Source organism: Vicia villosa, unplaced genomic scaffold (assembly GCF_029867415.1).
Source record: "Vicia villosa cultivar HV-30 ecotype Madison, WI unplaced genomic scaffold, Vvil1.0 ctg.000029F_1_1_1, whole genome shotgun sequence".
Lineage (NCBI taxonomy): Eukaryota > Viridiplantae > Streptophyta > Magnoliopsida > Fabales > Fabaceae > Vicia > Vicia villosa.
Genome location: NW_026704961.1, coordinates 790,448 through 804,235, shown reverse-complemented (window position 1 = coordinate 804,235; position 13,788 = coordinate 790,448). Strand labels below are relative to the sequence as shown.

Sequence of the window (13,788 nt, the reverse complement as noted above, 5' to 3'; positions counted from 1 at the left end):
GCCAGGTGCTAATCCAGATCAGCCATTGACTATAACTGATGAAGACAAAAATGATGATGACTCAAAGCGTGGAAAGAAGAAATTAAAGAAGAAGTGTTAAGTTATTAGATGCTGATATGTCCTAGTTATGTAATTAGCTAGTGAACATTTGTTTTTTACTTATGTTTTGTGTTGGTACAATGGTTATGTTTTATGTTGGTACAATGATTATGTTTTTTGGTTGTACTGAATTATGAATTTGGTTGACGTTGGAACAATGGTTATTTTGATATGTAAGACCTGTTAAACCAAATCTTGTTAACAAATTTTGTTATTTTGGAACAATGGAACAATGGTTATGTCTCCTATGTTATACTGAAATATGGCAGACACATTTTAAACCAAGCTTTTCACCAAAATATAAGACCTTTTATCATTGATTGAGCAAACACATCAGTACACATCATTACAAATCATTACACATCATTTGGAACAACACGCATTACATTACATATAAGTGTACAATACACCCATTACAATCCAAGACATCACCAACATCACTTTCAGTTGGGAAATTCTTCTCTTCAAATGAGCCTGCTTCACCTTGGTTTTTTCCAGCATTGCTTCTACCAACTCATTCTTCATTTTTGCCAACTTACAATGTTTGCATACTTGTTCTGAAGGTGTGATTTCATCATCCCAAGCAAAAAGGTCACAACTATTGTCCATCTGCAACGACAATACAATACGATTACGACTTAAATGACAAAAAAATTCTTCTCTCCAGATTACGACTTAAACCCAGCAAATACAATAGATACGATTCATACATTACGACTTACCCCTGCATTTCTGCACTTCCAGAATTTTCGGTTGCGATTTTTGACGGTGTTAGCTACCCACATCTTTATAGGACGACTACATCCACATGTAGGAACATTCGAATTGTAGGAGTTGCAGCTAACGACACTTTTGCTAGAAGACATTTGGTACGAAGAAGACGATGCAAAGGAGGAAGAAGTTTGAAGAAGATGATGCAACGGATGAAGAAGCGTGAAGAAGATGGTGATATGGAGGTACAAATCTGGAAGAATCGTGATTTGGGGATATGGTGATATGGAGGTACCTTATGAAAAAGACGGTGATTTGGGGATTTCCTGCAAATTGCCCTAATTATAAAATGCAAAGTGCCAGCGTGTCACCCCATGCCACATCAACATGAACATTCTGTCCACGTATGCTAAATTGAGAGAATCTGGCTCCATAAGGTTTTTCATTTTGGATTTTTTTTTTTGTTAAGGGGCCAGGACAAAAAAAAAATTAATAGAGGGGAAAATCAAATCTCGCTACTATTGCAGGGGGGTGAAAGCCATTTAACCCACTTATAAAATATGAGAAGTGTGATTTGACTTGCTCAATCCTATATGAAATTCATCACAAATAATATTAATGAAAACAATGATTAAGTAGTGACTTAATTAATCTTCTAAGAGCATCTCCAATGGTGGTATTTTTGTTTGAGTTCTCCAGCTGGATATTAATATAATAATTAAATATTGAAATAATTTGCCATGTCATAGTAAAGTTGCATTGCAATGCAACTAGTAAAAATTTGTGGTACCCAATCAAATTAATTTATGAGGTAAAGTTGTGGGACCCATTAGAGTTACACCAATAAAATAAAAATTAAATAAATTATTTTGAGATGATATAGCTGGTGGGACCCATAAAGAACTCAAAAATGGGTTGCACCATTGGAGATGGTCTAAATCCCCCGTAGAAAAAAAATTAATTAATTAATCTTCTATTAGTGAAGAATATTAATGAAGTCATTCTTTAATCAGAGTTCCTCTAATATACAAGCATTGATAAATTGAATAAGAGGTCGTCTTAAAAATTTTCCTAATTTTGCGTAACCTGTAGGGCCCGCCTAACTTCTAGGCCATTGAAGCCCCTTGCTTTAGGTTTCTTAAAATTAAATTACATCTATAATAATATTTATATTGAAAGAAACATATGTCGTCAGCAAAAGATCTAACTTGAAGCTTTTATAGTAAAGTTAAAAGTCTCTATCGAACCTTACTGTATCCTTGCCCTACAAATATATTTTTGTGTAAGATCTTGATATCACTGTTGTGCACTGGTTCAGGTAAGTGTTTGAAAAAATACAAGATCTCGTAGACCTATACTAGAACCACAGATTTTATATTTTAAAGGTGGCAAACTTACTGTTTTTATGGTAAAAAAATTAAATATTAATTAATTTATATCGCAACAATTATAATTAATATCACAATATTTATATCCATTAAAATTAAAAAAATTACACGATTGCAACGCGACTAAGATCGATTCTTATAATCTCATTTTATCAAAGTCTCAAAGTAGATACCGGACACAACACATATATGTAAATGTTAATATTAATATTATATATAGAAAATTATTTAACCTATATTTATATATTTGTTGTTAAAAATCATTTTAAAAAACTTATTTATTTGAATATTACAATGTATAGTTAAAAAAATTCTATGAAACACTTTTTTGAATAGTACAGTATGTATTGTACTTGCATCATACAGATGTCGGATACCAATTTAAAAAATATTAAGTTAAAAAGTTTAAACAGGTATCGTATAAATATTAATCACCGAAACGTATTTATCCATAAGAAAGTAACTAAAAAAGATAGAATAATTTATTTCTTAAAAACATAGAGCTACAAAACGATTCAAATGAAAAAGAATACAAGGAAATTGGAAAGAAATACAAATACTACATATTCTTCAATTACTTGCATCCATCACATAGTAGGGTTGGATTTTCAATTGGACATGAGATTGTGTTTGATCTTGTCAAGAATAGAACTAAGTTTCACTTTGTTCAAAGGCTTCTCTTGATACTCATCTAGTCCCGCTTCCATAAACTTGACTATTTCCTCTTCCATTGAATGTGATGACACTCCAACAATAGTGCTACAAATTCCCCTTGCACGAAGTTCCTTTGTTGCCTACATATAACAAACACATAAAATCAACACATGCATATTTTTCTAAACTTGGAGAATATATAATACAATAACTAATTAGTATATACCTCAAGGCCATTCATGATAGGCATATCTTTATCCATGAGAATTAGGTCAAATTTTTTGCCATAGCTATGAATTTCAAGTGCTTCTTTTCCATTTTTCGCACCTTCACTTTTCACTCCTAAACTATTCAACATTTTTTGATGAATTTTTCGAATGAGATCAGTGTCATCTACAACAAGTGCTGTTAACTTGGATGTAAAGTTTTCAAGTGATGTCATTCGATTTTTCTTTTTAGAAGATATCGCAACTTTTTCACGTCTACACAAAAAAAAAATTATTTCCTCTTAATATACATCAAAAAATATATATATGTAGATTTGAATATAATGTATAGCATTAGCACTAACCTGGATATAGAAACTCTTTCTCCAGATTTTGATGAGACTAATGATGAGTATAGGAAATGAAAAATGAGCATGAATATATATAGACTCCAGAGATATTATATTTATTTTCATTTCACATAATTCAAAAGAAAATGAAGTGCCCAATTGGATGAACGTACACATCAACTTGAATTCGATGTGCTATGTGTTTAGATTCTGCTGAAAATCACAAAATCTAAGGGAGAGTGATAGTTTGCCAAAAATGGGGGGTGATTCCTATCTTGAATAAATTTTGTAGGACATCTTTTTTCTATTTTGTGTTAGACAACAAGACAGTAATATTTTCATGTATATTTTTAATGGATACTTTTTTGCTACTTGCCTTTCATTTTCATTGGCACGAGGAAATGAGTGAACCATATTAAACTTGTGACTTTGTTTCTTCTTCGTTATAGCCATCGAGTGTATACCTAAACCTTACAATACAAAAGAGTTAAAAGGAAAGAGAGAGAAAATAATGATTACAATACAAGGAAAAGAATAAAATAGAAGTAACTATGTGTACGTGTACATGTCCACGTATAAAACTTTATTTACTAGCTGGAGAAGCATAATAGCTTAAGTGGTGTCTACAACAGCATTCAGAATCATAGAATTCTACTAGCTAGTTAGTCCTACTTATATATAGCATTAGATTCTTATATATATAATCTTTATCCATATGTTATATATATACTATGCAAAGCAAATTATAATGGAGTACAATCATATATACTATTTTTAAACCTAGTTAAACTCTATATGGTTTTAAGGTAAAAAGAGTTTACATATTTTTGTACAGTTAGTATGTGTCTAACCAAAACTCTATATGGTTTGTTGTCTAAATTGACATTTTTAGGCAAAGTCTCCAAAAATTTAAAGCCACATTGGTACTATACTACCCAAAAAATGTAGAGAACTATTTATACACTTTTAACATAAATTTTAACAGATTTTTTATTGATTAAAATTTATATGATTAAGTTCATTTGTAAGCTCTAGCTCAGCTGAAAAAATATTGATTTGATTAGGTGAAAATTTTGTCTGAATTTGTCTTTACTAAAAAGATATACTATGTGACAAATTAAGGATTGATAGAGTTTTAAGGTATATTGTGGGGTTGAGTTAGCTCACACAGGGGATGCGAAGTTATGTGTATGTGGTTTTCTGTATCATTATGAGATTGTCTTTCTCAACTTTAGTGTTAAGCTATTTATAGTGGTCCCTAGCCCCTTTGAGAATAGCAACTACCACTAAGAGGATGTAGAAGTGGATAGTTAGTCCACCGCTATTTTGAAGAGTGTGGTCAAGTGGCCCTGTTTGTACCATTAAGAAATGGGGACACATCATTTTGCCTCAATCCCATGTCACATGACCATTCCTAAAAAGAGGCGATGTATGCAATATAAAAACTGGCACATCTAGCGAACGAGTGCCTACTAGAAAATGGGTGTTCAATAAGGTGTTATGAACTCAACCAAGTCCCTTATCTCCGCCTCTCCCCTTTGGGCCACTTTTGGATATACAGATGCACAGTCCCTCAAGCACGAGAGCTTATAAAGGGTGTAGTGTTTTAGTTTCATTTCCTTCATTTGGACACCAAAAGAGGCCCTTAAATTAAGCAACTTAAACAAGGCTCAAGTTGAGTTCCTCTGACAAAATTTTAGTCGGGGCCCTTGGGCGAGATTTTAGTTGAGTTCCCCATGCGAGACAGTATATGATTCCCCAAGGCAAGACTTTAGTTGATTCCCTCAGGCAAGACTTTAGTTGTGTCACCCAGACAAGACTTTAATTAAGTCTCCCAACGAGACTTTAAATGAGTGTCTTGGGCGAGACTTTAGTTTATTCCCCCGAGATAGTCTTTAGTTGAGTCTCTTGTGTAAGACTTTAGTCGAGTCCCCCAAGATAAACTTTAGTTGAATCTCTCATGTGAGACTTTAGTTGATTCCCCCAAGCAAGACTTAGTTGAGTCTCCCAGGAGAGACTTTAGTTGAGTCTCTTAGTCAAGACTTTAGCCGAGTCCCTTGGGCAAGACTTTAGTTGAGCCCACAAGAGAGACTTTAGTTGAGTCCCTTAGGATAGAATTTAGTTGAGTCCCTCAAGCGTGACTTTAGTTGAGTCCCCCAAGTGAGATTTTAGTTGAGTCCCTCAAGTGAGATTATAGTTGAGTCCCTTAAGTGAGACTTTAGTTGAGTCTCCCAAGTGAGATTTTAGTTGAGTATCTCATGTAAGACCTTACTTGAGTCCCCTCAGGAGAGATTTTAGTTTAGTGCCCTAGACAAGACTTCAGTTGAGTCCCTTAGGTGAAACTTTAGTTGAGTTTCTTAGAAGATACTTTAGTTGAATCCTCAAGGCGAGACTTTACTTGAGTCCCTCAAGCGAGATTTTAGTTGAGTCCTTCAAGCAATACTTTAGTTTAGTCTCTAATAAGAGACTTTAGTATAGACCCCCAAGAGATACTTTATTTGAGTCCTTATGCGAGACTTTAGTTGAGTTGTCGTGTGGAAAAAACGTTTATAATACTCCTTTCTAGGAAGACAAAGATATTCTAGTGGGAGTCCAACATTCATATTGCGCTTTTAAGGCGGGAAGAATCTTCCCGTGGGAGTCCAACATTCATATTTCCCTTTTTAAGATGGCAAGGATCTTTCACTAAAAGACCAACATTCATATTTCCATTTTAAGGCAACAAGGATCTTCCAGGAGAATTTCAACATTCATATTTCCCATTTTAAGACGACAAGGATCTTCTAGGTGTAATCTAGCATTCATATTGCCAACAAAGCCAAAATAAGTAATTTCAAATTATAATAGTTTTTTCAAAGAGATTCATGCATCCATATGTGACTCGCGTTTCTAACAATTAACTATAATAATATCTTAGATTTACTAAATTCCAAGTTCTGGGGATGAGACGTCCATCAAACTCCTTGAACTTGTAGGTCCTGTGAGGTAACTTCTAGTAGATGAGGTATGGTACTTCCTACTTGGGTTGTAGTTTTCCCTGTTGGGAAGGCACAAAGACATGTCTCAACAGGAAGGCCTGTCGATTTCAACAGGAAACATGGCATCTACCCTGTATACCAGAGTGAAATTAGTCTCTTTGGTAGTTGAGTGAAGAGTGGTGTGATATGACCATAATACTTTATGCAGCTGCTCCGCCCATAATCCTTTAGCGTCGTCCAACTTCTTAATCCCTTTCAGTGTTACTTGTTTGCTGATTATGCTTTCCCACTCGCTTGTGAATGGACAATATAAATGAACTTTCTTTGCACTCAAAATCGTGAAAGAAATAAACCATGGCAATGCTGGAAAACTAAGTTTCATTGTCCAAAACGATGAACCTTGGAAACCCAAACCTACACATAATTGTCTATCAATAAAAATGGCGAACCCTTTTTGTTGTAATATTAGATATGAATTTAGCCTTTATCCATTTTGTGAAATAATTTGCTCTAACAATCATGAACTTTAGCTGAACGAGAGCTAGAGGAAAAGGACCTAGAATATCCATGCCCCGCCGGTAAAATGGACAAGGCTTCATAAGAAAGAAGAGGAGTTCAGTTAGTGCATGATGGGGGTTTATGTATATCGGGCATTGTTGACTATCTTTTACGAATGCCATATTGTCTTTCATCTCGGGCACTCTGGTATCTATGCCTGGTATATCTAAAGGTTCCCATGCGAACAAGTCAATGGTCCACCTGAGCAGGAAGACCAACTCCACTTTTTCATATTCACATAGATGGGTGCTCAGTTTGGTAACTTAGTGCTCTAATGGGTCAATTTGGACATATTTCAAGAATTCTATTAGTGTAACCATTTCATTCTTTATCTCCAATATAGGGTCCCATCTTAATTCTTCGGTGTCATATTTATTTGGATGAGGGGCGGTGCCTAAGGCGACAAACTCCATCCTCATTTCTAGGTTTCTCTAATAGCATTCCTAGGAAATCTCCTAGTCCCAAATAACTACACCGACCCACTCATCAAGTAATGGGTATTTGAGGCTCTAATGAAGGGTGGACAGGTTCATCCCTTGTAAATTAAGAATGGGTCTTCTGAAGATGACATTATAAGGGGGCAAGGCGTCTACTACGAGATACTTCACTTGAATCATCTTGGTGATCTTCTCTGAGCCGAACGTAATTTTAAGTGTTATGTGAACCTTTACCAGTACATGTTCACCTGAAAGGACAACATAGAACCTTGGAATGCTCTGATGTTGTTAGGTTCGAGTTGGATCCTTTAGAAGGCATTATAGAATAGTACACTCGTTGATCTACCAGGGTCATTCAATATTTACTTCATATCCCAATTATCGTACATAACCATTATGACCATGTGGTTATTGTCGTAAGGAAGAACACCAACAATGTCTTCACTTGAGAAGTTGGTTTTGGATTCTCGTTCTTTCCCCAAGATTTTATCGACATTAGCAGGTACGGGGTTGGTTGTAAAAACCTTTTGAGCATACTTTCTCTAATAGGAAACAAATTCTCCTCCCCCAAAAAAACTTAGGAGATGGTGTTGACGCCAATATTGGAGCTTTGTTTAAGCATCCTCGTGAGGAGATGGTGAAAGCAACAGTGAATAACTATGAGCATAGCTTAAGTCATTTTTACCGAGCTCCACGGTGGGCGTCAATTATACTTGCTAAATAGTACAATACCTGACAACCCTTAATGGTTGAGTGTTGTCAAAGGTTTTAAAGTATGTAAAGGGGTTGAGAGCTAGCTCACGTAAGGGGTGAGAAACTCTGTGAGTACGGTTTTCTGTATCACAATGAGATTGTCCTTCTCAACTTTAGTGTTAAGGAATTTATAGTGCTCATGTGCTTGGATCCTAGGCCCTTTAGGAATAATACATATTACTAAGAAGATGTAAGAGTGGACGGTTAATCCATTGATATTTAAGAGAACATGCTCAAATGACCCGGTTTGTACTGTTAAGGAATGAGGATACGTCATTTTCCCATTTTCTCATGTCGGGTGACTATTCCTGGAGAGAGGCGACATATTCAATAAAAGAGTGGTACGTCTAGGGAATGGGGCCCAAACTATAAAATGGGTGTCCATCAAGGCGCTATGGACTCAACTATAGTCTCTTGTCTCTGCCTCGCCCTTTGTGGGTCTTTTTCTTATGGTATATTGGACCAAACTATAGACTCGATAGGGATAGCTTCATGGTTCGATAGGTTTAAATGCATGTTATGGTTGAAGTTTGTTCAAGCATGCAAGTGTTAAAGGTGTGCATGGTGTAGTCGAAGCATGTTCTAGCATGTAGTTGTATAAGTTAGCTTGTTGCTTAGTTAGCTTAATGTTCAAGTTAGCTTAGGGTATAAGTTAGCTTGTAGCCTATAAATAGGTTGCTCTCTCAGGTTTTTGAGAGAGGGTTAAGGTTTGTTGATATTTGTTAGTAATCGATTTGCCCTAATTGAGAAAGTAAATAGTAAAATGGTTTTAACCAATCCTGATTTTTTGTTCTTCTTTCATCTTCCCTATTTTTCGTAAACTGAAGGGTTTCTTGTGTTTGTTCAAGAAAAATCAATCTTTCTCATAGTCTTTATTTGTTATTGGTGCAGCGATTATCACAACAAACTAGTGTAGTGAGTGTGGATCAAGATGGCATCAACGAAGTATGAGATTGATAAATTCACCAGTGTGAATGATATCAATTTATGGCACTTAAAGATGCAAGCCTTACTGGTTCAATGGGGCCTTGTAATCTAAGGATTTGAATCAACGAAAGGAGCACAAGGCACAATATGTGGGTGAAGGTTTGTCCATTAAGGGGAAATTCTTAAATAAAGATGGCAGGTTTAAGAAGGAGAAGGGTAAAGGTCGGCAAAAATCTTATATGGTGGAGATGCTCTTGGAATTAGGTGTTATCACTATAAGAAGAAGGGTCACACAAGAAAGGTGTTTTCTAAATGCCTGAATAATCATGGAGGTAAGAAAATGGCAATGCAACTATTGTGCAAGATGATTTTGAATCATCGGATGTCCTTGTAGTTTCAAGTGGCGACTCTAAAAAGGAGTGGATTACGGATTCAGGTTGCACTTGGCACATGACTCCAAACAAAGAAGTATTTGAGGAATTACGTGATAAAGATGGTGGATTAGTGCTGCTGGGAAACAACAAAGCCAGCAAAATTATAGGTATTGGATCTGTAAGATTCAAGTTCCATGATGAGCAATAAAGTTGTAGACTAGTGTCAGATATGTACCTGATCTAAAGAGAAATGTGATTTCTCTTGGTGAATTCGATAAGAAAGGATACGTTTTTAGAGGAGAGCAAGGTATCCAAAAAGTCATGGAGGGTCGAAGGAAGTCTTGAAAGGCGTGTGAAGAAACAAGGCTTGTATACCCTTGAGGCAGAGGTTGTAACTGGATCAGCTGATTTTGCCTCCATAAAACATGTGTTGAAAACAAAACCATGGCATATGAGATTGGGCCACGACAGTGAAAGGAGCCTTGTCGAATATGGGAAACAAAATCTACTAGGTGGTGACAAAGTCGAAAAACTGGAATTCTGTGAACCTTCTGTTTTTGGTAAATCTTGTAGAGTGAAGTTTAACAAAGGAAAACAAATAACACATGGATCCCTTGATTACATACATGTTAATATTTTTATACGACTCTCTTTCAATATCATTTAACTTGTCAAACTCTTCCATCTAATTCAAAAAGGTATGCAGCCAAGTTTCTGCTATTTTTAGGATGAAATGTCCATTCAAGGGATATTCTTGTTAGAGAACATCCTGGTTTCAAATAAACTTGTACAAAATATGCAAATTTTGAAAATCATCCAATACAAATAATTCGTTCAGTAGGGTTTTTGGTGGGCAACTTCGTGGTAGAAAAAAATGTCGAGAAACCATACATTGTTAGATAGATACAAACTCTAGCATATGAACTTGCCACAAGATGACACATTTCATAGAAACACATCCATTTTTCTCCGGTGTTGGGTCGTTAACACAAGGAATCGGAGCATCATAAATTACACCGTATTATTCTTTTTCTCGTATCTCCTCGTATAATCTTCCTTATGGGTCGTCAACTCTTTGATAAGATGTTGATAGACAAGTGTATGATTCTCATCTCCCATAACTAGTAAATTTTAGACCACGCAGAATCTACAGTTACCATCACCTTTAACATCTATAATTCGATCAATGTATTTGTGCATAAAAGTGGGTATCTCCTCAATGTGTCTCATTTTTTGTAAAGGGGAGGAAAGCGATATTTTGATGATGTGGGGACCCCTAATAGATCTTTTTTTAGATTGTGAAAATGGAGAATCTAGATAAAGTGGGTTGACATGTTCAAAATATAATGGTAAGCACTTGAGAGTATTATCATGTGTTAGGTATAATTCAAAAGATTCTAGAAGAGTAATATCAAAAGATTATAAGATTTGAAGAAGAAAAAAAAAAGCTAAATATGCAATGAGTAACCAACCCCTCTTATTTAATGAATAGAAAAATATTTGTATGTATCATTGTTTAAGCGAACTAATATTTAATGCGCTATAAGATTCTAATTAAAGTATACTAGTAACCTTCAATCAAAAAAATTAAAATAGGACCTTCCCTCCAAGCAATTCGCCATACGCTCCCTCCTAGTATTGTTGTTCGCCCTAGGATCATTATTCATTACTCTGAATTTCTTCATCACTATGGTGAGTTATACTTGTTTAGGCGTTTGATTCACATTAGAGCACAGGAAAGGAAGAGCACATTAAAGTATATACATAAATAAGTTTTCCATAAAATAATATCGGAAATGCTAACCAAAATGCATGTATTTAATCATTAAAACTCTATTGAAAATTAAAATTTTAACTTTTATTAAAAAATATTTTCTTTATTTAATATGTTTAAAGAGTGCCTCGAAGACAGTGTTTAGCGAGACCTAAATAATATAAGTAAAACAAACTTCAAAAATTAATTATATATTTTTTTTTAATTAAGACATTAAACATAAAGTATTAAATAGACGTGAATATTGTTGTCTTTTAATGAGTTTGTTCATAGATAAAAACAAATATTGCTTTGTTTATTGGAGGACAAGATCTGAAGCTATTGTGTTATCCATTGGCAACTTTTTTTTATCTAGTACCTTAACTATTTATAAAAGGCTTAATTTCTTTTTATTTTATAAGTAAATCTCTAAGTTCATTTTAGCTTTTTAACTTAAAAAAAGTTAATAATATATTAGTATTTTAACTCTTTAAAACATATCATGTTAAAAAATTTGTTTAATTAATAACATACAATTTTTAAAAATTGATCGTTAAATTTATTATTTATTAGACAAAAATAATTAATTTGATATATTTTAAAGAGTTACAAAATTCATATAAAACTTTTTTTAAATGAAGAGATTGAAATAAACCATGAAGTTAGCCTAAGAAAAAAAAAAAAAGAAATTAAACCATGTTGTCAGCGTTAAGATGATCTGTTGATTAAGGTTATAAATATTGCTTCCTTTTGTTTTTGCTATATTAAATATGTGTAATGCCAAAAGAAATCTACTTATAAAAAAATTATTTTGAAAAAATAATAACAGAATTAATTTTATACTTTCATCAATTTCATCAAAATCAATGCACAATTTTCAAGATATTATTTCTTCAATTAATTCTTAATTTGGTGTCTCTAGGACAGGAGTTAACATTACCCATAAAATAATGGAAATTTCTTAACTCACTAAAAATTCAAAAAGTATTCTATACAATTCTAAAAATATCCCTCAATTTTCGGAAATGTATTTTTGAACGTACCTTTTAATTGTTAAACATTAGATTGTTTCAGATATGTACCTTGTATGTGGCTTTATATGGCTTTTTATGATTTTGTCTTCGTACCAAGAAAAAATAGTTCGCGGTTGTATCAAACTTCAATGATTTTTTATGTATTGTAGGAAAAGTATCTCAGCATTTAGTCAAGATTTGGTTTGACTATTGTAAAAGATATCAACGTTAGAAGTAGAGGGAGTCTGAGCATAATGGTAATATATTTTCACGTGAAAAGATTAGTTTCGATCTAGTGCAGATTCAATCAATGACTTTGGTGCCGTCAACGCTACAGATCCGGAAGCATGAATATTTCGGACATCTCAATACAGTCAATACATTAATATTTGTAGGCATGTGCAATTTGCCGTTTTATGCTATTAACATGGATGTTGTGGATTTGTTCGCAGATTCATCCTTTTTGTTTTTGGCGATTTTGAATTTGTATTGCAACGATGTACTCTATCGATTTGAATGAATGAATATCATTTATTTTCTGTCAAAAAAAATTAAATTATTTTAAACACATGTATTTGGTATGACATTTTTCTAGGTTGAGTGGAGCAAGATCGTAACAATATGGTGAATTTCAATAATGAGACACTTTTCTAGGTTGAGTGGAACAAGAACGTAATAATGTGGTGAATTTCAATGATGAGAATGTATTTCCTTTCAGAAATAGAGTTTATCATAATTTTTCATTATAAAATTGACTTGTAAAAAGTAAGAGATATTCATTAACTAATGTGAAATTTGGGTTTCTCCAATACACCCACTCACATCAAGATATGAACTACAGATGGCTCAAATTGATATGTAAGACTTAATTTTTTTCAATAGACTCTCTTACATCTAACACTATTAGACATTGTGAACAGACATAAATTATAGATAACTCAATTGATAATTTTTTTTCAATAGACTCTCTTACATCTAACACTATTAGACATTGTGAACAGACATAAATTATAGATAACTCAATTGATAGATTCGTAATACCATAATATAATTAGAATTTGAATAACTCATCCTTACAGAATTAGATTGTAAGGTGAAGAGTGTCCCTTCATATAAATATTTATAAATATTTATGAAGCCTTAACTTTAATGTGATACTTAAATTTTTTCCAATACACTCCACTTAGTACTATAGCCTATAGGATTTGGCGTGTGGATACAAGTAGTAGGTAGCCCAAATTGTCAAAATATGACTTAATTTTTTCAGTACACCCCCTTACATTCATCTTTATTAGGTTTAATGTGTATATAAACGGTAGGTAACTCAAATCGATCGACTCGTGATACTATGATAGAATTATAGTTTTTGATATACTAGTTAGCAAATTACTAGAGGGAGTTTAGCAAGAGTTATGTAGTTAGGCGCACAACTTCAAAGTGGCAAAATATTGCTTTTGAATCAGTAGTTAGTCCCTTGTATTATTAAGATATCTCACTGAAAAACTAAATGATTTGATATCTAAAATAGTTCGAGTTACATTACTAAAAATTCATCTCACTCAACCGTTTTTTATTTTTGTTTTTCAC

At 33.6% G+C, this 13,788-nt stretch overlaps 2 protein-coding genes across 2 annotated transcripts; both read right to left on the bottom strand.

Annotated features, from left to right (window-relative positions):
• Positions 1–486: 486 nt before the first annotated feature.
• On the bottom strand, positions 487–965 carry LOC131622276 (uncharacterized). The gene is made up of 2 exons (XM_058893300.1): positions 822–965; positions 487–708 (listed from the first exon to the last, which is right to left on the bottom strand). Exons 1-2 carry the CDS (start codon positions 963–965, stop codon positions 487–489), a joined length of 366 nt encoding a protein of 121 aa, XP_058749283.1.
• Positions 966–2,662: 1,697 nt separating this feature from the next.
• Positions 2,663–3,327, bottom strand: LOC131622305 (two-component response regulator 24-like). Its single transcript, XM_058893332.1, has 2 exons — positions 3,079–3,327; positions 2,663–2,992 (listed from the first exon to the last, which is right to left on the bottom strand). Exons 1-2 carry the CDS (start codon positions 3,292–3,294, stop codon positions 2,807–2,809), a joined length of 402 nt encoding a protein of 133 aa, XP_058749315.1. The 5' UTR covers positions 3,295–3,327; the 3' UTR covers positions 2,663–2,806.
• Positions 3,328–13,788: the final 10,461 nt, after the last annotated feature.

Excerpts from the sequence above, each read along its gene's own strand:
- LOC131622276 (XM_058893300.1), bottom strand. The coding sequence starts at position 965 with ATGTCTTCTAGCAAAAGTGTCGTTAGCTGCAACTCCTACAATTCGAAT. Across the intron at positions 709-821 it reads GGAAGTGCAGAAATGCAGGG|ATGGACAATAGTTGTGACCT; the intron begins GTAAGTCGTAAT and ends TTGTCGTTGCAG.
- LOC131622305 (XM_058893332.1), bottom strand. The coding sequence starts at position 3,294 with ATGACATCACTTGAAAACTTTACATCCAAGTTAACAGCACTTGTTGTA. Across the intron at positions 2,993-3,078 it reads CTATCATGAATGGCCTTGAG|GCAACAAAGGAACTTCGTGC; the intron begins GTATATACTAAT and ends TGTTATATGTAG.